General features: G+C 40.5%; 1 protein-coding gene across 3 annotated transcripts in view; it reads right to left on the bottom strand.

Annotated features, from left to right (window-relative positions):
• Positions 1-23,491, bottom strand: part of usp53a (ubiquitin specific peptidase 53a) — a 30,706-nt gene that overhangs the window by 5,469 nt on the left and 1,746 nt on the right. For all 3 annotated transcript variants that reach the window (XM_026161868.1, XM_026161870.1, XM_026161869.1), the window contains exons 2-14: positions 15,855-16,525; positions 15,061-15,153; positions 14,726-14,860; positions 12,536-12,646; positions 11,601-11,683; positions 11,292-11,376; positions 10,649-10,795; positions 9,220-9,369; positions 7,204-7,372; positions 5,986-6,132; positions 4,578-4,715; positions 1,327-2,086; positions 465-532 (exon numbers count right to left, since the gene is read on the bottom strand). In XM_026161868.1, coding sequence (XP_026017653.1) covers positions 465-532; positions 1,327-2,086; positions 4,578-4,715; positions 5,986-6,132; positions 7,204-7,372; positions 9,220-9,369; positions 10,649-10,795; positions 11,292-11,376; positions 11,601-11,683; positions 12,536-12,646; positions 14,726-14,860; positions 15,061-15,153; positions 15,855-15,998 — 2,230 coding nt within the window. In that variant the 5' untranslated portion in view covers positions 15,999-16,525. The remainder of the gene's footprint in view (positions 1-464; positions 533-1,326; positions 2,087-4,577; positions 4,716-5,985; positions 6,133-7,203; positions 7,373-9,219; positions 9,370-10,648; positions 10,796-11,291; positions 11,377-11,600; positions 11,684-12,535; positions 12,647-14,725; positions 14,861-15,060; positions 15,154-15,854; positions 16,526-23,491) is intronic.

Below are 23,491 nucleotides of genomic sequence, written 5' to 3'. Positions count from 1 at the left end.
TTAAACTGAGCCTGGCTAGTATTTTTCCACACCAAAATAACAGTGTTGAAGGTACAAAGCTTGTTCCCCACATGGGCTCATTCTTCCTTTGAGCTCATGTAATTTCACTAGGTGCTGCATAACATAAACTTTACTCAGGAAAAAAAGGTCAGGGCCAGTCAGTCTGGAACCAGAGCGCACACTTCCATACAGTATCCCTTCAATCAGGCTGTGACCTTAACACGACTGATAGAACAATAAATCAAGGAAACTGCAGCATACTATCTTAATGTTTCAGGTCCTTACAACACATGGGAGTCTATTGGGGAGAGGAAGTATCTTCAGTATCAGGGCGGAGCCTTTGTCAGAAACTGATGCTTTCATCTATTCCCCTCTAATGTGTGACGAAAAATGTACACACATCTGGAGATTTACTTGAATAACGACAAAATACTAATTTTTCACTTAAAGCAATAGTTACTTACTAATGGAAATTGTTGAGTACAGCACGTCACTCTTCAATTCATCACTTCTTCTCTGAGGAAAGTTATCCCTAAAACACAAAAAATATAGTTATTATTTGTTTTTTTTTAAAAGAGCCACGAGCTCAGAGCAGATAAAGGTGGATAACAACGACTTTAGTTAGAATCTGAGTGCATAGTTGCATCTCCAAAGAGACAGTGCAGTAGCATGATTTGCATCCCAGTATGAACCCAGACATCTTATTGTAAGTGTTATGCTTTTATCTCCTCTTAGATCGATAAGATGTATTAGAGATAGAGAATAAAAATAATACAATAAAAAAAAAATCACAATTTCACAGTTTTAGTGGCTTCAAGCTTTAACCCAAACCAGTCACAAAAACATCTTAAATCATGTTGAAGAATTAATAATTAAGGAGACTCTTTACTAGCGTACTGTCAACAGATATGCTTAAATAATGCACCGGCTTTTGAAGAAGTCAGCTATCTGAGGCTGCCCCTGCTGAGTACAGGAGTTGTCAGCTATATGGGATCATTATCTACAAACAAGCCCTGAACTACAAATACAACAAATGACAGCCCAGCAAAATAGGATTTGTGCATCTGCCTTGTGTGCATTTATTGTTAAATGAGACCTGCTATTCTTAGATCAGTTTGTTTGTAATGTTTTATTATTTAGAAATGGCAGCACTTCCGAGACTCGAGTCCTTAAATGAGTAGGCCACGAGATGACAAAGCGCCTCTATGATGCTGTCGTCATGCAGGAAATATTGTGTCAGCTTTTTTTTCCTCTGCATCATGCTTTGCAGTGCAGAGTTTTGGTGCGTCTGGGTGATGTAAACCCAAGTGGAAGGATCTGTTTTACCTCATCAGATGCAGCTCAGGTATGGGCCGGAGGTCCTTGGAAGAAATGTTCTCTACAACGGGCGAGTCGAGATTAGCTGAGCCATTGCTCAGTCTATCACTGCTCTCATATCCAGATTCAGTTCTCTGAATCTTCCAGTTGTCACTGCGCACTTTAAGAGTTGCTGAGCCCTTTGCTCTGTCTTTGTCAGTGTGGCCCCCGCGGCTGTCCGAGTCCAGAGAGCTTCGGCTGCCACCTATTTCGTGCTTCTGCTCGTCCTCGTAGATGGTCATCAGGCTCTTTGGCTTACGTTCTTCCCGGCCTCCCCACAGATAATCTCGATCACGTGAGGGCGACTGACTATTGGGTCTCGTCTGGGGGCTGTGCTGCCTTCGTTCGTGACTTACATTCCCGCTACTTAATACGCTGTCTACATTTAGCGCTTCCCGTATTGGCTTCCAAGCTCGACCGGGCCTGCTGCGGCCGTTCTCTATATTTCCAGAAAGCCCTCTGGAGTCTTGGCTGCTGTCTGTATCGTATCCATTTGAGATCTGATCTAGTCTCCGCCTGTTATGACGACTAGTTACAATGGGCACATCAGGTAGCACTTGGTGCCTTAAACGAGAATTTTCATTGGAAGACCGGCCCCCAAGCTGCGGTGTTCGCTCAGTCCGAGTGGGACCTTTTCCTTGGCTGCTGTACAGTCGAGTCTCCAGGTACTGCTTGAAGCCATTCTCTGGAGGTGAAGCTGAGCGGGAGTAGGTCCTGTCGTGAGCTGGGTCTGAGAGAGAGAGAGCGAGAAAAAAAATTCATGCAAGAGCTTAAACTAATATATCTGTAGAGGATATTTATTAGAATTTTTTCGACTGGCATGTTGCAGGAACGATATTACAAAAGGAAAGTGTCATAAATCTCATTGCAAAAGGTAAAAATTGACTTAAACTGGCACTTCCACACAATAAGACAGGGCTGTGTTAAGAAAACAGCAGGCTAGGTGGAGAGTGAAGGAAGGGCATGATGACAATGGAGTTTCTGACATTTATGTCTGCAGCAGGCAGGAAAGTGTAAATTACAACCACAAGGAGTCGAGTTTCTTCCATGCTGTGTGCACAGAGGGCAGCAAGCTCATGCACAGACATCCATGCAGATATCGATGTCACCGGTGTGTTCCTACATAGAGTCTGGCCCATAAAGTTTTGGACAATGATACATTTTTTTTTTATAAATTTGCATCTTTATATATCTACAGAACACTTTCAGACAATCAGACTGAACTCCACCGTCACTGACTTTCAATTTGAATTCAAGTGGTTCGACAAAGTATTGCATTAACTGTTTAGGAATTACAATAATTTTTGTAAACAGTCTCCTAGTATCTCTATCAAGAAGCATTTGCGTGCTTCCTATCATTCTGGCTGTAAACTTGACAGCTCGAAAAGTTTAGAATAAATTTTGAGAAAACATTTTAGGGGTGTCGAGTGGAGTCATGTTAATAATCCATTAAAATTTGTCTTGCATCCACTGAGGTCTTCAAGGACAACATAATTTATTGGTCGAAAATGGACAACAAAAACCTTACAACTCAGAAACTATGAATCCTACAAGTGTGCGTTGTATTGTTAACATATGCAAAGATCTTTATACAAATTTAAAAGATGTGACTTTGGACCTCTGGCCTGTCCTTCAAGGGCAATAGATGGATGTGAAAGTCACAGTGACAATAGTGCTGTATGTCTCTTATTGTTTGCATTAACATATAGACATATGGGAATTCTAAATGCCACATTATTTTGGACCTTAGGCCACTTCTTCAAGGTCAGGTAGGGTCAAACTTTCATTAAATGGATTCTAAATATCACATTTAGTTTGAATCCAAATATCATGTCACTTTTAACCTTTAACATCAGTTTTATATTTCACATTGGTCTTTCTTTCAAGTTGATCCCAAATGTGTTTTTACTGTACTTTTAAAAAGAACACAAAAAAGAAAATAAGTATATACAAAATACAATACTATTACCTTAAAATTAAATGCTGCCCAGAGAGTGAGCAGCCTTGGCGGAGGTTTGCGCTCTCTGAATACTTCTTGTTATTGGGCTGGATTACAAATTTTTCATGTTTTCCTTTCACAACGTTGATACTTAAGTCTTCTCCTACATTTTTAAGCAAAATCTGGTACTTTTTACATAAAACAAAAACTAGTGTCATGCAAATTTAGATTGCAAGGATCATCTGTTAAATGCATTCCCCTAACCTAAAGCTGGCAGCTAAAGGCTCCCTGCCTTGTACGGGAGTCATCATCTAAATGACGGGTAAACCTGATCCTTTTTTCAGCGTACAAAAATGAAATTTTATTCTTCACATAAAACTGTCATTCTTGGGAATAAGCCTGCAAGAGATGGAGTCCCCTGCTTTGGATTTTGCTGACTGTGTGGCACAGTTAAATCACTTTAAACAGAGCTGTCTACAGTTTTGCTCACATATACACCACGATACCGGCCTGTTTTAAAAATTTTCTGCTGCCACCTCAATAATGTCAAATGTACACATGACTGTGAATCATTTTGGGAGAAGGGCAAGATGTTTAAATCTATACGGTTAAAGATCATGGAAAAATTCCTCAGGCTACTGAGGAAGTTGATTGAGCTTTTCCTGTTTCGTATCGTCGAGAGTCTGAGAATGAACTATGATACGGTTAATTTATACCTCTAGAATCGCCATTCATCACAACAATGACACTAGGCTGCCTTAACCTGGTGCATTTATTCATAAAGGGATGCAAGCTCTGTGCTAACACAGGCTACCGCTGTTGTCATGGTGGATTTGGTGTATTATATTGTGCTTGATAATCCCCCCCACACACTGACACTTAATGAAAGCAATGATATGCTGAAGGAGTATTAAAGTAACCTATATTAATCAGCATACTCATTAAGGCACACTGACTTAATTTGTGAGAAAAGTTTGTGCAGAAATACATTTTGGAATCAAATTTAAACCTTAGAATAAAAAAAATTAAAAAATTAAAATCAGCATTTGTTGCTCTTTGGTTTGATCTGCTTAGTTTCTGGTGTGTTTAATAATATTGGTGAAGACTACAGGACTACAGGGATCAAGGCAGGCACCAACAGACGTCAGCACCTAATCCCCTTTCTAACACATTGCTCCCAAACAGAGGGTGATATAAGGGAGGGGGAAGGCTGGGCTTTTGTAAAGCAACACCTGGCAATTCTGTGTATGTGCAGTTTTGCAGTCTGTATAGAGCAACCCACCTCTGTAGCGTGACTCCACCCTGTGTTGACCAGTCCTATCAGGCTCTCTTCGGGGTGAATGCGCCCTACGCATCTCTCCTGCTTTCTGGGCAACTTCTCGAGAAATCTCCCTAAGGCGGCTCTTGTGATTGCTTTTCACTAAGAAACAAGAAAAGACAAGAAAGGTATTTGAGACATTTTTTCCCCCTCAGTGTGTGACGAGGTTATATAGCCAGCACTTGAATAACGCTGACCCTTAAAAGAAATAAAAATAAAGTAGCGACGGGGCATTTGCTGAATCAGGTGGAGATTCCCACCATTAAAGTATTTTTATCCCCGTGTGCATAGATACATCTATCACCGCTACATCCTTTTCCTTGTCGCTCTTCGTCCCCGGCACCCCCGAGGCACTGAGCAGCTGCTGAGTGTGTAGACACAGGCGAACTTTACGGCACATTGCTGTGCTGATGGGAGAGGAAAGGCAGCGGGGAGGAAACACGGCCATGCAGAGGCTGGCGCTGCATCTCTGGCCCCACACTTTCTTTAAAGCAACGATTGGTCCTGGAATAATGCTGTTAACCATGTGAGATTTTAAAAGGAAGCGAGCGAGGACGAGGTGGCATCTCAGAAAAACAGAACAAAAAGGAAACAAAACATTCATATCATTCCAGATTTTTTATTCGTTTAATAAAAAGAAAAGAAAAGAAAAAAAAAGCGGCGGATGTTTTTGAGATTCCACACATTCCGCAAAGCAGGAAGTGTAGCAGTTTAACCACACGATGAATCAGTTTGATAAATTTGACTCTGCTACTCCTTAAAACTGCAGCAGCTGCTGACATTTCATTGTCTTGCAGCATCCCCTCCCATAGTGATCTGTTCAAGGACACGAACAACTTCATACCAGCAGAATGTACAAGGATATCAAAGAAGACGCCGTTAAATCGCATAAATAACTCCTCTTCTCAATTCACTCTCCCCTCTGCTTGCAATTAAGCATGTGCATAATGACCTCTCTCTCTCCTCACTAAGGGTCTCTAATCCCTTCTGTATTACTAGCATGGCCAGATTTAGTTTCGGAGCAAAGACATTTAATTATCTCTTCCGCTAGCTGCTGTTCCAGATCTGTGCTTGTCACCACTCTCCGAGGACAAAATATTTATGAATTAAGGAGTCTTTTCAAGGCTGAAAAACTGCCACACAACATGACTCACCTCTCTGTTTGCATCTCTTCTTATTCACATCAAAACATTTGTGTGTAAACCATAAACTAGGTTTACACAGGTTACATAGCAAAGTGTAGCAGTTTGTAGCAGGTTGGTTTGCGCTGCTAATAATTTGATTTAATTTGTAATAGAGGCAAAAATGAAATAAAAAAATAAAAAATAAAAAAAAGCTGCTTAATCCCTCCATATTCGTTCCCCCCCTTTACCTGTTCCCCGTCCTCCACTGGTCTGAGTGCTGCCCCTGCTGAGGATTGAAGGGGTTTTCTTGAAAAGATCCTGGCCCAGCAGAGCATTCAGGTTCTCTCTGGTGAGGTCCAGTTTTCTGGGGGAGACTGAAACTTGGGACTCAGTGACTAGAAAGAAAGGAAAAATGTTTTAAAGGTAAGGCCATGCATGTAGGCGTGTCCTTCCCATGAAGAAAAAAAAAATCCTGTTGAGTGAAGATCAATAAAATAAAATAAAAAAACTAATTTTACCTGAAACTACAACACAGAATTCAATTACAAGATCCACACTGTGTACTACTTCTTGATTTTTGGAGGATGATCCAGTTTAGTCGGGCGCCCTGTCAGCTCTGACGGACAGTGAGCGCTTGCCACAGCCTGGACCTGGGGCACAGCCAGCGTGGAGGGCTGGAGGAGGGTCTTTAAAAGGGATAAAAACCTCCCCAACCACACAAATCCAGGGATATGTAATCCCAACAGGAGAGATGTTCAGCTGTTCACATCAGCAGCGGCAAAGGCAAACAGTGCATTTGATTTGGGAGGTTTTTTTCCTTATTTTTCCCCCCCCGACTTCTGATTTAAATTTTACATTTTAATTTTGTTACTTTAATGTACTCGGAGGGAGTATGGAAATTTTTCAACTAAACAGCCGGCTGTGTGAGAATTTTAAGTAGTAAAAAAAATTTTAAAAATACATTTCCATGAAAGATTTAGTGCTCAACTCAAGCTAAAGGTTTACAGAGGCAAATAAGCCACACTTCAAACCCCACAGCAAACATTCACCTCAAACTTGAGACTACATTTGCATTTCAAAACAAACCACTCGGAAAACTTTGGCTACACTTTGCCATTCGACCAGGCGGTAGTAGTAACATTCAGATTTTCTTTTTCTTGGCCTCCAACACTGCACTAAAAAGACAGGCATCTGCACCAATCAGCTTCACTTTAATGGCTGCTTGTTTTTTTTAATGGTGGGACATTATAATCAAATGGGGCATTTGGGATGTGACACCACATAATGAATGCTGAGAAAAAGACAGTTGGAATATCAAAGAGAAACACACAGGGGAGTTTGGATGGTGTCATTTCCACAAAAAGACACTCAATCAACAACATCATCACACCTGATATAAAACTGCTATGACGAGGCTTTTAAATGCCAGCATGATGACCTCTGAGGTTATTTTTAAAACATCGTACCTTGCGCTTCTCCATTAACGGGGTTCTTGCTGTGGGACTGGCTGCTGTTTTGTTTTGAGGCATCTTCTGTGGCGATAGCGCTCCCATTTTGATTGGCATAAAAAAGAAGAAGAGGCTGGAAGTGACCTTTGATACATTTACTGACGACATCTTTCCACCGGGAGCCGATCTGCACCAGGAAACAAAGAAGAAAAGAAGAAAAAAGCAGGGTCAATTAACACATTTTAGCATACCGTATAATACTATACCTTCATGTGTGATAGCACAAAGTGAACCAACATGCATTCAAGGGTATAAATATATATAAAATTCACATGCAACTTCAGACTATGTGTGACAAAATGGGGTGTAGCTTTAATTTGTGAGTGAATATAACACACTAAGGCCAAAGCACACAATCACATTAGCAAAGCTGTGTAAGGTGCGCGTCTCTCCACAAAGGTACCACAAAGGCAGGCTGCAGGCTAACAGATGCTTCTGTGCTCCTTAATTAAGCAAATGACGGGGGTAGAGGGAGGGGGGAGAAAGAGAAAGCAGGTGTGGAAGAGATGGCAAAACAAGGTAAAGAGCAACCAATTCAAAGGAACACAGACAGAGGGGGAAAGGATTTTGACTTGGGGAATGTGCACATATACAATATAGAGGAGGAAGACAAGCCGTGATTGACAAAGCATGTTAGATCAAGGCAAAACAGAGACACATCTGTGTTATTTTTGGATCCTCTTTTCAATGGTGAGGCACAACATTTTTTATCTGAAAGGGCCAAAGACATGTTAAGGGTTAAGACTCTTGGCCAAATCTGCCTTTCTGTTACAGCTTTTTCTCTTAAAGTCTATTTTTTTGCCCTCCAGTTTTCAGAAAATCTTTAAATGAATGTTAAAGCAGATATATCTGTGAGCTTCAAAACAATCTCCAACCTCTTCAGCTAAAACCAGTAAAGCTTTATCTGTTGCTAATGTTACATATCATTTACCACTAGTGCATTAACATCGGCCATGTTCTGATTAATGCAAGTGTCTTTAAGCTACCCATGACCCACCATCCGATCAGAACAGCTAGTGAGTTACTGCACTTAGGATTTTGTGCAATTTTATTTCATGCAATGGAAACACAGTAATTGGGCTACACTGCAGCAGTCATTAAGGGGCTGGGACTTGGGGAGTCACAGAAACACTGGCAAGTTTCATTCCAGGTATGGACTTGGCAGGCGCAGAGTACTCTAGCTCCTCCATCTCAGTTGGGAGGGGTTGCACACGCAGCACAAGCTGCTGATGGATTGACACAGAGCCAGCCGGCCGCTGCACCACAGTCCCCGTGAAAATTGTGAGGATGTGAGACAGAAGGCATGCTTGCATGTACACACCATGAAAATAAATCCAACATTAACGGGAAAAAACAACTAAAGGATGATAGGATTCAAAAGTGAGTGTGCACAAACAAACTACCAGAACACAGACACACAAAACCCACTTTCTACATCATGCACACTACACATTGTAACGCAGCATTGTCACATCTCCTTAAACTTTACCCAGCTTCATAAAAAAAAATAAAAACGTCTTTATTAGCTATCTGTGCTTTACTACTGCAGTGCTCTGAGACTACAGAGTAGAGTGTTTGCAGTAGAAATCAGGCAGGAAGTTGGGAGTTTGGCTGACTCCTCGCTGCCATAAAGGCTCATCAAACCAGAGGCTCATGAAGCGCAATCAATGTGGTCCTTATTGGACGATAAAAAGTCTTTGTAACAGAGATAAGAGACTGAACATTCGGTCTCGTCTGTAGCAGCTTCTGCTTATCTGTTCAGTGATAACATGAATCCCAAACTCGGATTTTTTTCTTCTTTAGAAAAAGCTTGCACTAATTCTATTCTAACATCTAAAAATACCACAAGGAAGGGAAAAAAAAGACTTTTCATATGTGTGCTGTACAACTTCCTTGCTATTATAATAAATATGTTTCTTATTTTCACATGTGACTCATTTAACATGACTTGAGCACTAGTGCACGCTCTCTCACCTCTTTGACTGTTGCGTCATCAAAGAAGACCCATTTGGCAGATTTGGTGTGGAAGGTGAAGGCACAGTAGTGACGGCTGGAGTAGCAGATCATTCCCACGAGCATCAGCTCTCCCTTTTTGGCATGCTCATCTGTCACCCTGTAGAAGAGCTGTGTATACACACACACACACACACACAAATGCATCAATTACACAGTTAAATCACCACCAAAGTAAGTTGGAAGGCAGCTAAATGATGCAGAGAGCTAGCAGCGTCAGTTACTCCATTTGTTTACAGATTAAGGTCTGAGGGAATGAACTAGCATTGATTCGGTAATCAGTACAAGTAAAGGCTGGTTTGAATCACTGCAGGGGCAGCATATCTTTCCATCCTGGCTACAGGGGTAACCTAGTACTATGCTGTGTTATTTTCAAATGATACAAAGTGTGACTTGTTTGTCCCTCCCATGATTCTTGTACAGCCAGTTCTCCGGCTCTCACTCACTCACACAAACAATGGATTTCAAAGCAAATGATGGTGGCAGTAAGCTCCCTTTTAACGCCCAATAAAGTCACATGAAATGTGACTCCCCAATGAATAAAAGCCTTTGTGGCACATTAGCGGGTGGGTGAGACTGAAAATTCTTCCCATGTCCTAATTTTGTCTGAGTCGTAAAACGAGTGGCTGAAACGCTTCAATCCAAAATAAAAAGATAAATAAATAAATCAAAGTTATGTAAGGTGTAATTCGTATGAGCACGTCCTCACATCAACTCCACTGATCGACTCTGGCTTGTGGAACTCATCCACGTGTGTTGGATGTAAACACTAACAAGCACATATTAAGTAATGTGTCACTATAGTTTATGTTTACTGTGAACATGGCTGAAAATGATCTATGTACATAAACAGAAAGCAGACTTTTATGAGAAAAAAAAGACAACATCACTCCAGCTGTGCATACTTGTGATTAAGAATATATGAATATAAATTAAAAAACATAAAAACAAAAACAAAGTTGTGCTGAACCCCCCCATCTCAGTGGTATCCATTTAGTTGACATGTTCGCTTAGGAAGGGATCCACGCACACACACAGACACACAAAGATGAGAGGAGGGGCTTTTTGACAAGCTGACCAAGGCCAGCAGGGGCTTTTTGATCAGTGGCATGGGCCAACTGGGCATTGGGAGTTGACGGCTTACGCAACTACCCCGATTTACAGAGAAATAAATCCCTACTTTATTTCCCACATATGTTGAATTGCACAAAAAAAAAAAAAAACAACAACATCAAAACAGCACGGCAAGAGGCACTGCTTGTGTAACAGTTGTATAAATAATAATTCACAAATATACTGACACATTCAATAAAATCTCTGAATACTCAGATTAATCCAGTAAAACGTCATAATGTGTAGGATATAGAAACTAATGCATGAGATTGCTCACCGAGGAAAGATTGAGAACAGGCCCTAGTGAGCGGATAACATCCTCAGTGAGGTCCGACTGGTCGGAGTCCCACACAAAGCCTATGGTGACAATTTCTGGGGAGTTCATGAGGACTCGTCTGATCCTGATCTTCTGGCCACAGTTGCTCTGGCAAAAAGAGAGAGAGACGCATAGATAAAGACAACAAAAACAAGTTCAGCTGGTTAGAAAGTAGCCTACGACCACAAAAAGCCCCCAAGAAAATGTACTAATTGGAAAGAGTGCCCTTAAATCACACATTTTACTGAAAAAAATGATTAATTTTGCTGGTTAAATAAGGCAAGATAAGATTTTTTTTGTACTAGAAGGTTTGTAATTTAAATGCTATCGAGTTACACGCAACCAGTTTGAGCCAAAGAATCATGGCATCTGGCCAAATGTGTCAAACGATGCTAAGACTGAATAATGTTGACATTTTAACTTTCTTATAATCTTTCTCACACTTCAGTAATGGCCAATTTATGAAATATGATATGTACTGGGTGTACTAAGTAGCAGCGAGGCCAGTCAACAAAGTTGATGTTTTCCTGATTGCTCTTTCACGCAACATCAATGTCATTTTTGGGTGTAAATGCTTCAGTAAAACTCTGGAAGGGTCACTTACTGGACAGTTACGAAGGTCCCCGATCGTACTCGCTGCTTTTAACACGTCCCCAAAAGACTCATCTCTCCGCTGAGGCGTCTGTTGACTGAGAAAGAAGGCAGTGTAAACAGCACATTGTCAGCAGAACTATAGGAAAGAACAAGCAGAGACAAATAAAGATAAGGCACGCTCAGAGACAAACACACTTTTGAAATGCCGCAGTCAGCAAAAGAAATCAGAGTTCTGACCTTGTGATAATTGAAAGAGAGTGTGGAGCAAGACAAATGACAAAAGGGTGCTAAAGGAGGTTACATACTGTCTTTGGCTTACCAGAGTGCGGTGGTGGAGACATAATGCACCAGCTCTGTAAACGGCAGTGGGTCAGAAGATGCCCCACAGCTACGGCACACACACTGCAGAAGAGAGAGGAGAGAGTGACCAACGTGGGCGACAAACAAAAGGATAGAAGTTACCAACAAATTAACGAAATAATAAGTGCACATGTGATTTCGCAAACGTAAGCACTGCATATGACTGGTTAGCATATCAGAGAGTCACTTTCCAGAAATGGGACAAAACCAGTTCTTTGATTTTTGGCTTATTTCCCTGTGATCACATATAAACTCCGAGCTCTCCAGTATCCTTTTAAGTCAGACAACTGACATTATCAGGCGTACGATTTCAGGCCTCTGTTTGAGGGAGGCAATGCTCATTTGGGCCTTTATAATATTTGCAGGATAGGGTGCCCTGAAGTCGAGGTGGAACCAAATCCACCGACTCTGCTCCTGAGGGATTTAGTCCAAAGGCGTATTATTTGTTAGATTCACAGATAGAACTGGTTCGGGACAGAGACAGTGATGGGCATCAGAGCCACGGGGAAGAGTCTTGTGTTTGTGTGTTTGTGTGTCTGTGTTGCGCCGAGGTGGAATTTATGTGTACTCTCCTGACCAGAAACACCCTCTATATTTCACTGGGGGCGAGCCAGTATCAAAACATGACTGATTGGATTTCTATTGTCTCAGACGGTGATTAATACCTGTGTGCGCATGTCGCTTAATCCTAACACTGTCTAGTGTGTCTGGCTTTTCCACTCAACACAGTAGAGACTGTGCAAACAAAGATTAAACAAACTAAAACACACACACACACACACAAAGTGAAGACACAAAATTAATATAACCAACTCGTGCTTAGATAAGCCAGAATAAACAAGCAAGCTTCCAGGGAATATAATATTTATTATTACTTCCTAGCCTCTTACTGACCTGTTCATAAAGTGACATGGCAAACTTCTGATGTGTGATGCAAGAGTTTGAAGTGCAGGCATCTGTCTCCTCAGGCACAATGTGCAGGTGGATCCTCTCCAGTATGTTTTCCTGTGACAGGACAGGAAAACTGTCAGGTATGGGGCTGGTGGTGGTGAGGGGGAACATTCCACACAGCCTATAGTTTCTCTCCAATTCAGCGATTTCCAAGACAAAGATTGCAGTGTAATAAAATATACGGCCCATATTATACAGAAACTTCAATTTTAGCAGTCGTGTTGTAAACCTTGCAGCAGAAGGAGCACGTTAAAAGAAGAAGCTCCACTCCGTTTTAGCTCCTTCCTGGTTCTAACGCTTGTGAGTTTATGAAATATTAAGGCTGTGAGGTAGGCCTGCAAAGGTTACAGGCTATACTTCACAGGCTGTTAATCTGACACTAGCCAACTCCTCACATAAATTCTCTGCCAGCACACTGCTGCCAATGCTTTAGAGAGAAAACGCTCAAGGGCAAAGATCTGCGCGGTATTAAGAAATGGTACGTCCACATGAGACAAAGAAAACTTTGGAATTTCAGTTTAACAATCCCTCTTCTGAAAAAGCAGGGACATGATTTAAAACGTAGATAAAAATCTGCAGATCATTTAAATGATGTAAAGCAGTCAAATGCAAAACATCAAACGTTGTAACTATGAAAACATGAAAATATTTTGAATAAGATACCAACAGTTCAGATAGAGCATCATATCTTTTAACAACACCCTGTACATGTTTGGGAACTAAGGAGAGCAACTGCTGTAGCAGATGAAAGCCAAGGGAAAAAAAGAAAAACCAAGAAGGGGGTTTTGCATTTTGGCTTGACACTGGCTTTAAGCTTCTAAAGAGTTCAGGGCCTCCTTTGTCTTTCCGTTTCATAACGTACCAAATATTTTTAATGGGAACATGTTTGGCCTCAAGACAAGCCACTCTATTAACCAGACTCTTTTACCACTAGAAAAAGCACAAGTGGTGGTTTTTGTGCTGCTGAAATAAGTTAACGAGTCTCTGAGAAAGACGTCTGGATGGCAGCATGTTACATTTCGTTAGTATGTGCACTGATGACCCCCGTGTGATCACAGATGCTGACTAACTCTGAACCACGTGCTGATAATAAGCCCAACAATCATCCTTTTTAGTCCTCATAATGCATCCATAAAAATATTTTTAAATTAGAGAAATTTATTGGAATTCTCAAAAACTTTTAATTACTTACACAAAAGTGGACATACTCCTTTACATATCTACTTCTGTAAGTGTTTCTGGGATCTCCCCCCCTCAGCCAGCCAACTTTGTAGTTAGTTGAAATACAAAATAGCAGGTAGAACATCTCGTAACGGAATAGTTTGCCAACTATTTTTCAGACAACTGCCCATGTGCCATTTTTTCTTAACTATTCATATAGTTTATATGGTTTTCTACATAACACCTCATCATGTGGTAGGTTGATCTGTAACTTATAGGAGAAGCAAAGTGACAAAAATCACACTTGTACAGCCCAATGTGCACGAGTACACTCATCCCCCCGTTGTATTCGCCAGATTCCCTCTTTTGTTTATTCCATTTCTGTGTAATTGCACTTCCTAAATAGATAAACAACCGTTGCGTGGGGAGGGGAACAAAAAAATAAATAAATCAGGATACATCTGTGCCATTTTGGTGTACAGTTTACAGGCACAAGATATCAACATTGTAAGAGAAAAAATTCACTAACCAAACGTGATTGACAAAGTAAAACTTTTTAAACAAATTAAAAGCAGGGTAACAGGACCTTTCCTTTTTGGCTGGAGTCATAGTAAAACTGGGACAAAAATAATTAGACTAGTTGAAAATATTTTTTTAAAGTGGTAAAAGAGCAGAAAAACTGAAAGCAATATGCTAGAACGATAAAGACCATATGAAAGTGATTCTTCAAAAGCTCATGTGCCATACTATGGCAGCAGATAAAAAAAGCGGTTCAAACACAACTCTGGTACTTATATAAGCTGTCATGATGATATTCAGCGCCTATGTGGCTGGGGTTGATGGGAGGGACAGAAGCTGTTTCAGTGACCTCGCCGAACAGTTTCATGGCAGTGCTTCGCTTGAGCTGTGCGGCAGGATAACACACAAACATACACGAATCCCTCCCGCCATAGTGTTGCCACAGGAACTTACAAAGCACTCTGCGGCATCATCCATGAAGCCCAGCTGGAAGCGCTGCTCGTCCTTAAAGGTCTCCGCCAAGGCGTGACGCAGGTTGTCAGAGGGCAGGGCTCGCTCCCGACTGTGCTGGAACTGGGTGAAAATACCCTGAAGAAGAGAGCAAGAACTTGTTTACACCCTGACAACGGCATATTGTGTTTACAGAAAGCATTTGTGTCACATTTACCGCTCAATGCACAGTCTGAATATGAGAGCAGATGCTCTACACATTCATGCTGACAAACAGGAGCTGCACGGTTACTTTAAAGTGTCAGCTCTTATTAAATAGGCTTATGATCGCATCTTACCTTTAATGCACAAAAAATGCACGACTCTCCCAGACAGAAGTGTCCAGGCAGCTGCCTCAAGCTGCGTCTGAAGATGTCCAGATGCCATAGTACCTACACAAGGGATAGAGCAGAAGCTCGTGAGGCTGCCCTTACACCATAAGATGTTGGGCATATCTCTTACTTACAAGATAAAGCAGTCAAGCAAACACATTCATATGCACTTCAAATATATAGATTTTCTGTACCAATCTGCCTATTTACAAAATAATCATTAAGAAAAGATTCACATTTTTCCCCCCATTATGAAACTTAACATCTTTTTAGTTGCTCATAACATGCAGGCATGCTACAATAATAAACTCTCCAAGGTCATAACAACGAGGAGTGGGTGAGAGAACAACTCCCTCACAGAAACAAAGCCGAAAGTAATGATCATCTTCGACCAGCTCATCGGTTGTCTCACACACCCTCTGAGTAAGACCGTCCGATGCTGACCTCACTGCGCGTTGGCTGATATAATGAACTAACTCACCAGCCAGTACCCCACAAGAAAAAAAACAAAACTAACCATCCAGAATGAATAAATAGCTGGGAAGCTCTGACAAATATAGACAGTGACTAAGCTTTGCAATTTCCAAATGAATAATGGTTATTTTTTCAAGAGGGTGGAACATGTTCCCAGAGGGGGGCTGCAATAAATAAAGTTATACAAGCAGCAAATAAATTGAAGAAGTTTGGAGGACCGGTTAGAAGCAGTGACCGCCATTTTTGTGCAGTTTTTACATAAAAATGTTCATGAGGTGTCAACAAACCTGCACAGCACTGTTGAGGAAACAGCTGTTCTGGCCAGGCTCGTTGAGCAGTCCTTTGGTGGGGGCCAGAGACAGCATGCTCCCCGGCTGGTAGGATTTCCCCAGATTGCCCCCTGGCTTCCTGAAGAACTTGACCCATGCCATTGGTTAGTAGGGTTGCCTTAGTACAGGTGAAATAGTCAGATGACACGGTGGGTGGATGCTTAGATCAGATCCCCGGAGCCCTGAAGAAGCAGCTGTCCAACAGTCTGAAGCTAAGTTATTCCACAAGCTGCAGCGGCTGCTCTGCTATACATGGGAGTCCAGTCTATGTCTGCAGCTCAAGGAAAAGGTCCTTATATCGTGCCAATTACTTAAAAATCTTCTGTATTAAAAATTGAAAAATAAACACACATGTGCGCACAAACGCACACATACACACAAAAAAAAATTACAATCCAACTCTTCTTTTTGGCCGGCCTTTGTTAACCAGTGATCTAATATGATGCATTCTCAACACGAAGGGACGCATTTCAAACATCTTGTGCTGTTTGTGGTCAAAACTTCATAACAGCTTCAGAACAAATTGTTGACACCTATAAGAAAATCCTGCCACATGGTCCTGGCGACTCTTCCCTTGTTCCCGCTCAGAAGTTCACACGTCGAAAGGTTAGACAGCAAACACGACCGGGCTGTGTAAGAAAAAACAAAAAGAGAACTAGATTTAAAAACACGTTAACAGCTAATGTGGTTTGCTGCTTTTTATCCATTATGCCTTGCTGCTTTAACATACATTTAACACTACTGCACTGGATGAGTGATTCAAAACAATACCACAGGAAGTCACATGTGAAATTTCAGTCGTGTACCTCCAAATTGAGGTCAAACCTGACTGTTTATACATGTCAGGAAAGCTTATATATTAACTTTTACAGCCACCCTTTGCACTGGAGGCGTGTCAAACTAAAGATGGCACTAACTTTGGTTTCACATTAACATTCAGACAAATTTATTATTTCCTAAACAATACAGACAGAGAGCCAACACACACGTAGGAGTTACAGCTCACTAGGCTGCAGCCTGTACTTCATTTAAAAGGCAGAAAAATTAAGAATTATGAATTTTCAAATTTTCTACAGTATAGACAAAAGAAAGACACTTAAAAGAAAAAGAAAAAAGGGAGGGGCGATGGTGACAATTGTGCAAAGAGCTATCATCAGACAGGAAGCGAGCTTAGAGGAAACACTGGATTTTTTTCCCCCCCTCTAATACTGACGCAGAACATCACTTCCCCAGTATGTATCACTTTCACTGGAGGGGATTAACTCTTGTCAGTGTCAGTTAATTGGTTAATGTTTCATCCAATTAATAATCCAACATCATATTAAATAGAAAAAAATAAGGGACCAGAATCCAAAGCAACAGATCTGTTTAATTTGCCATCTTGTTACTGGACTTTAATTAAGGTCCTCAATTTACACGGTAATTTGAAACCAGAAAACTACTTCCCTTTCTCTACTCAACATAATCGAACAATAGTTAAAAGACCCATCTGAATAAATTCTGCGTACTTCTCACTATGGGATGCAGTGGTACCTCTGTTGAAATAGAAGCATACAAAGATTGTGGCATTATTTGCAAACACCAATCACAACTTTCACTTTATAAATGCTAAAAATACATATGGGGAGAGAGGCCTGAAAAAGCAGTTCTAAAGACGTGGCTGTACATCAATCAGCACCGAGACACACGGTCTAAAACTGGAGGACTCTCCCGTAGAGCAGGCAGCCAGCAAAGCTCAAACTCAGCTCAACTTGCAATCCTGTTATTTTGGCAAAACAGCAGAAATTTCTACAAAGCTTACATTTTTGCTCATGTGTCAACAAAAAGAAAACCAGTGAATGGGTTTATGGGCTTTTCCACATGTCTGGGATAAATAGCATCATGATTGGAGGACCCAAAAACCTCTTTTTCAGTCTGAAGCATAGTGGAGGCACGGTGGACTTACGTTTCTATCTTAGGAAGGATATAAAGATTTTATTTATTTGATTTTGTATTTTTAAAGAGAGAGATAATGTCGATAACCTGACGCTTATGCATGTAAGAAGCTGGAGAAATATAAGAATATATAGTGTACTGCAAACACAAACAAGTAAATTTATAATTAAATGGTGGAAAAAGAAAGAAAACATGTTTTGGAATAACCATGTGAAAGGCCTTGATCAGGAGGACAAATGGTCTAAAATTCCTTCACATGGTTGTGTAAGTTTAGCAGCAGCAATATTAATAACCGAGTCTGGTGCTACCAAAAGGTTCAATTAACTAGAACTACTTTACTTTTTTCAGCTTGCACCGCCAGTTATTAGTGTGTCCAATAAAGACACACACAAAAATTCAACTGTTTGTGTGGTAATTAGTTCAGTCATACCGTGCTTGTCTAGAATTATGACTTTAAACCAGACCAACTTTAATTAGCAACTCAGTTATCCTGATAAATTTTCATAATCTCTTTATTGCAACTGTGTGAACCTGAAGTGAAATAAATAGTTTGAAATGAATTTTAAACAACGTGGGCGGCTGTAACTCCAGAGGAGAGCTCAGTCTGAAACTGCTAGTCAGCTATTTGTGGCCTGACATTTCTAAAAACCCATATAATGCTGCTCCAAGTTTCTATTCCGTCCCATTTTTTTCTTACTTTGTCTGGCCCCGTCACGCTTTTTATAAAATCAGCTACAAAGAAAGACTGCCCTGACCTATTTTTTTTTTCCACCATGAGTTGAGCTGTAGTGAGCATTTTAACAAACAATTGAAGATGCAATAAACTGAGCTACACCAACAAAATCTGGAGGGAAAGTGCATCTTGGCCGGAACACATTCATCCAGCAAACCTCTTAAAAGTGTCTGTGTTTATGCTGAACAAGTCAGTGGGGGGTGTTAATATCAGTGAATGGCCAAAGAGGTCAGCATACAGTCAAAACCTTTCAGTTGTGATGTCTTTATTGGGATTTTCACATGGTAGCATTTTAAATGGTAACAGGACATGTCCTTGTAACTTTACATATCTCACATTGTTCTCATTGTTCCAGTACCAAAAAGTACAAAGAAGCAACAATGTGCAACAGTGACTCATCCAATTTTAGTCCCCAAGACCCAAAAAATAGTCGCAAAGAATAAACCTCAAACATTTTGTTATTCAGAGTAAGAAGAAGAAGAAAAAACTGCCCTACTTAGAACAAACAATGAAACTTCCCTCTTGTGACAGTCGCCAGAACCACTGAAAAGTTTCGGCTGAAACTTGCAGGACGACATTGCCATCGTGGTATTTTAGGAATCCTCGATGTATGATGACATTGCAACAACGCAGTTCGATGCAGAATCTAAGGTTGTAAGCTGCAGTTTTGTATTTTACAGTCATCTTCACATGCTCTGACTAAATGCACAAATGTCTCTGCCGTTGTACTTTGCAACTGGGCTCCTTGGCAACAGCATTCCAAAGCAATCACTTAAGCTCAGAGTTTCTTAAGAGCTGCTGTTTTCGGATTTGCTTCAGGGCTGGACTGGCAAATGGAAAACCCACCTTTGCCGATGACATCACAAGTCGGGACAAGTCTGTACAAGGACATCAAGTTTGTGATCATGTGATGAAATGGAAAAACAATTAAATTAATCACCTACACCTTAGACGACAGAGGCCGAGCACTCTACTAATCCATTATACATTTATTGATTCTGTTAATTAGGAACTGGTACATTTATTCCTGTTTTCAGGGAATAATACGCAAGCATCAAACATATCCGGCTATCGTCTCACCCATACCCATTTAGCAGAATGCAAAAACAATCCCAACCCTTGTCTACATTATTCAATGTCAAACTGATGTAACAGAGAAAGAAGCTGAAGCATGTGCTGTATTGAGACACTGCTGACAACAGCATGAGTAAATATGGCTCTGTCTTTCTGGTCCTATGAATGTTATTGCATTATATTGGTCCATTTGGAAAAAACTGTCAAGCTCAGTTATGTTAAACCATCATTTCTAGGAGCAAAACTGACAGCAAGTACACTTCAGTAATGTTGTGACGATTGTAAGATCAACATTTTGCTGTCTGGCTTAAGTTAAGCAGGCAGAATTTATAACCACCGCCTTTATTTAACAATAATTAATTAACATTAGTGTTATTCTTTTTCTTTTGTTTGTTACGAGGGGATTAATGGATATAAAATAAAATAAAAGCAGGAAATCAGAAAACATCAGGTGACAGAGACCGCATAGTGTTGGCACTACAGGATACGTGCACATTTTTAGACAAGGGTTGGCTATGCTACAATCCTGAAAGGTTAAAGTAGCACATACTGTGCCTAACGTGTAAACACGGACCAAGAAGAGTGACGAGAAAGTAAAGAGAGAAGCACACTGCCTGCACAGATGACTCTGCTGACATTCTTGCTGTATTTCATCTTCTTCTGTTATGTGATATTAATGATAAAATACCTATTTTAAAATTGAAAACAGATCCCCCACAATCAATTTCAACTAACAGCAGCCATATGAAATATGTGCTTTCTTGTTTACAGACCTAGGTGGAGGAAACGAATCTGGCCAGCGGCAAAATTGTCCATAAGCCAAGTTTACATCACTGAGTAGTAAGCCAAGACGGCTGTTGACACCCTTTGCTTTCAACTCTAAGTGGAGAATTACACCATATTTCTCTTATTTTCCCTTTTCTGCTTCGATCCCAACAACATAGTCCACAAAACCGCCTGACTTCACTTTAAAACACAGTCGTGTTGACCTCCAGTTTCTGCCTTGTGAGCAAGTAGCTCCCTCGAGTTCTCTTTGAATTACCTCTCGTAATTAAAACAAAACATTGGTGATTAAAGATAACAAAAGGCTATGTTTAAAAATTAACCAGCAATTGCGCTCTCACACACATACACACAGGTGAAGCAGAGTTCAATCACATGCAGCAAAGTATCTTTGATAAGTGGAAATTAGGTCACACCTGTGGCCAAACGTAGTGCCAAAGTTCCACTGAGGTAAAGTACATAAAAGGGAAACATTAGTTTACACAGCAGCGCTTAAAACTGCAGAAAATAAATAATCAATCAGATCCTACTTTACACATGAAATATCCTTAAGTATATGTTTACATCTTATATTTAGGGATATCACCAGAACTGATATTTACAATACCTATTATACCAACATTTTTAAAACTCAAAAGGTACTTGCTTTTTACAATATTGTAGTTACCTAAAGCATGATAACTGAATAGGGTTGTCAATAAAAATGGATTACATACTCATTTGAAACAGTATTCATACCAGCAGTACTTTGCCTCCTCCAGCTGACACACAGCCCCTCCCCTCACTAGCAGCTGAACACATGAACAGTAGTGTCTTAAAACATCTCATCTGCTGACACTACAGTCTTTACAAAGAATTTGGTGAGGTCAGTAAAGCTCCTGTTTAAACAACACCGAAGTAATAAACACTTAGGAACAGATTATATAAATAATTGTTTTTAAAAACTGCTTTCTAATCTCGAGTTTAGTTATCCATGTGGTTATGCAACATCCTTGACTTACAGCCATTTAAAAGGAGAAATATTGCATTGGAAAACATTGTTACTAGATAAAATAGTTATCCATAAAAAACAACAGCAGCAATGATTTTCAATGTACTATGGAAAAGTTGTCAGAGATGCAGCATTGAGCCAAAAACAAGAGCCAAACAAAAGCAGTCATTTCTTTTTTTCACCAAGGGGCACAACTGCAGGAAGTCCAGTCTTCCTTTGTAAACAAAGACTGGCTCAGACTTGTCAAACAAGGACCAGGAATGACTCCCTTCTCCCCTTGTCATATGGAAAATGCTAAGGCTAGCACCTTCAAGCAGTCAGCCAAAGAGCATGTTGTGCAGTGGCAGCTTTGACGAGCCTGGAGGATCTGTAAAATGTGTCCAAATTTGGGGTGACGGAGTGGAGAGTCAGATGCTATAATTTATGAGTTAGTGATCAGTTGATGGATAGCCCCATTAACAATGATTCAACTGATCTCCTTAATATGGCAACGCCAGCAGCTGCTGATGAATCAATCTGTGGTAAATTGAGTCACACTATGTCACTTTTTTCAAGAAACAAAAATAGAAATGCATCATTGCAGCAACACAAAGAGAGAAGATTTCTGATGTATATATTGTTGGACCGGTCGACTTTCGGGTTCCCAGTAGCGAAAGTCTGTAATTCTCTCCACATCGGCTTTTTCAAAAGCCCAAATTACAGCGTTATTAATTAATAAGGCTGTAAGGATTAATTCTTAATTCACGTTCACAATTTACAATATGAACAGCCACAGAGTACGATACAGCTTAACGTCTCTGAAACTCCTTCCTCTCAAATGCAGATCAATACATCTCCCTGTCAAGCTGGTGCATTATACACCTAGATGACAGCCGAGCGTGTTCCCTCCTGTTACTCCTCAGCTGTGACTCACTGTTGATGAATGGCTTTTTCCTTACTGGAGATCACGTAGAAAAAGCAATTGCTGCACACGTGTTCTCGCTGCGTGTCATGCATTTTAATGGCATATGTTAAAGAGGAAACTCGTAAATATTCAACTTTCTCTTCAGAAAAATAACTTCAGGGCCACGCACACCGGCTCCTACTCTGCATCCTATGACAGCCATAACATGCGTCATCTCTTTCCCACCTTCACAGACACTTTTCTAAATGTGCTTTAACCACACGTGAAAATCATTTCCGGCTGACAGCAAAATGAGATCTTTTTTTTTAAATTAAAGAATAGTGGAGCTAGATTAACATAGAAACACTAATGTTAGAAAGAAAAGGGGTGGATCCAAATAAAGTGAATAAAAATAGCTGAGCGAGGTAAAAGAGTGCAGTGGGTTTGTTGTTATAAAGTGCGGTTCATAAAGGCTGCCAGGTGTAAAATCTATTTTAGCGTTAAGTTAACCATATCTGAATTTAGAGCCGTTCCTTGGAACAGATTGACTTTTGACAAGTGGACAATTACTCCCATTTTCTGGGTCTGTTTTTAGACTTGAAAATGAACTTCTCCACTTTTGGTAAAGTCATACAAAGTTCCAAGTCTGACTCATATTGATAGAGTAAGGATGAATCACAATTCTTCCTCATAAACTACTCTTAAAGCAACATTTAAAATTTCCCTGAACTGAATGCATTCAACATTTCTTCCCTCGGTCGGTTTAATTAATTAGGCGTTAGAACTAGGAAAGATTCATAAACAAGCAGCCAATGCATGTACAAGAACAAGCAATAAATTTGACCCTGTGTGTTTATTCTACAAAAAAACAAACAAAAAAATAAATAAATACCTCCCCCCCCCAAAAAAAAAACCCCAGAAAAAAAAAACAAAAAAAACAGTGAAACTTCACTTGAAATTCCCTGCAGACTGCAGACATGGTTTAAGAATGGGTAACAATGCAGCGGTCATTTCCTGTGTGGGCTTCCTGCTCAAAGTCTTGCTGCGTTCCAACACACGGTCCCCGTGTTCAACCCTGTGAAACTGAACAGGTCACCCACACCGCGCTGAGTCACCCATTACTCCTTACTGCTTCCAACAGAGGAAAAGGAAGAACAAAAGCACAGAGCCAGGATCCAAAGCTGAATAGAATCTGA

The sequence above is a fragment of the Astatotilapia calliptera genome, chromosome 3 (genome assembly GCF_900246225.1).
Source record: "Astatotilapia calliptera chromosome 3, fAstCal1.2, whole genome shotgun sequence".
NCBI lineage: Eukaryota > Metazoa > Chordata > Actinopteri > Cichliformes > Cichlidae > Astatotilapia > Astatotilapia calliptera.
This window is presented reverse-complemented; position numbering and strand designations above follow the sequence as displayed.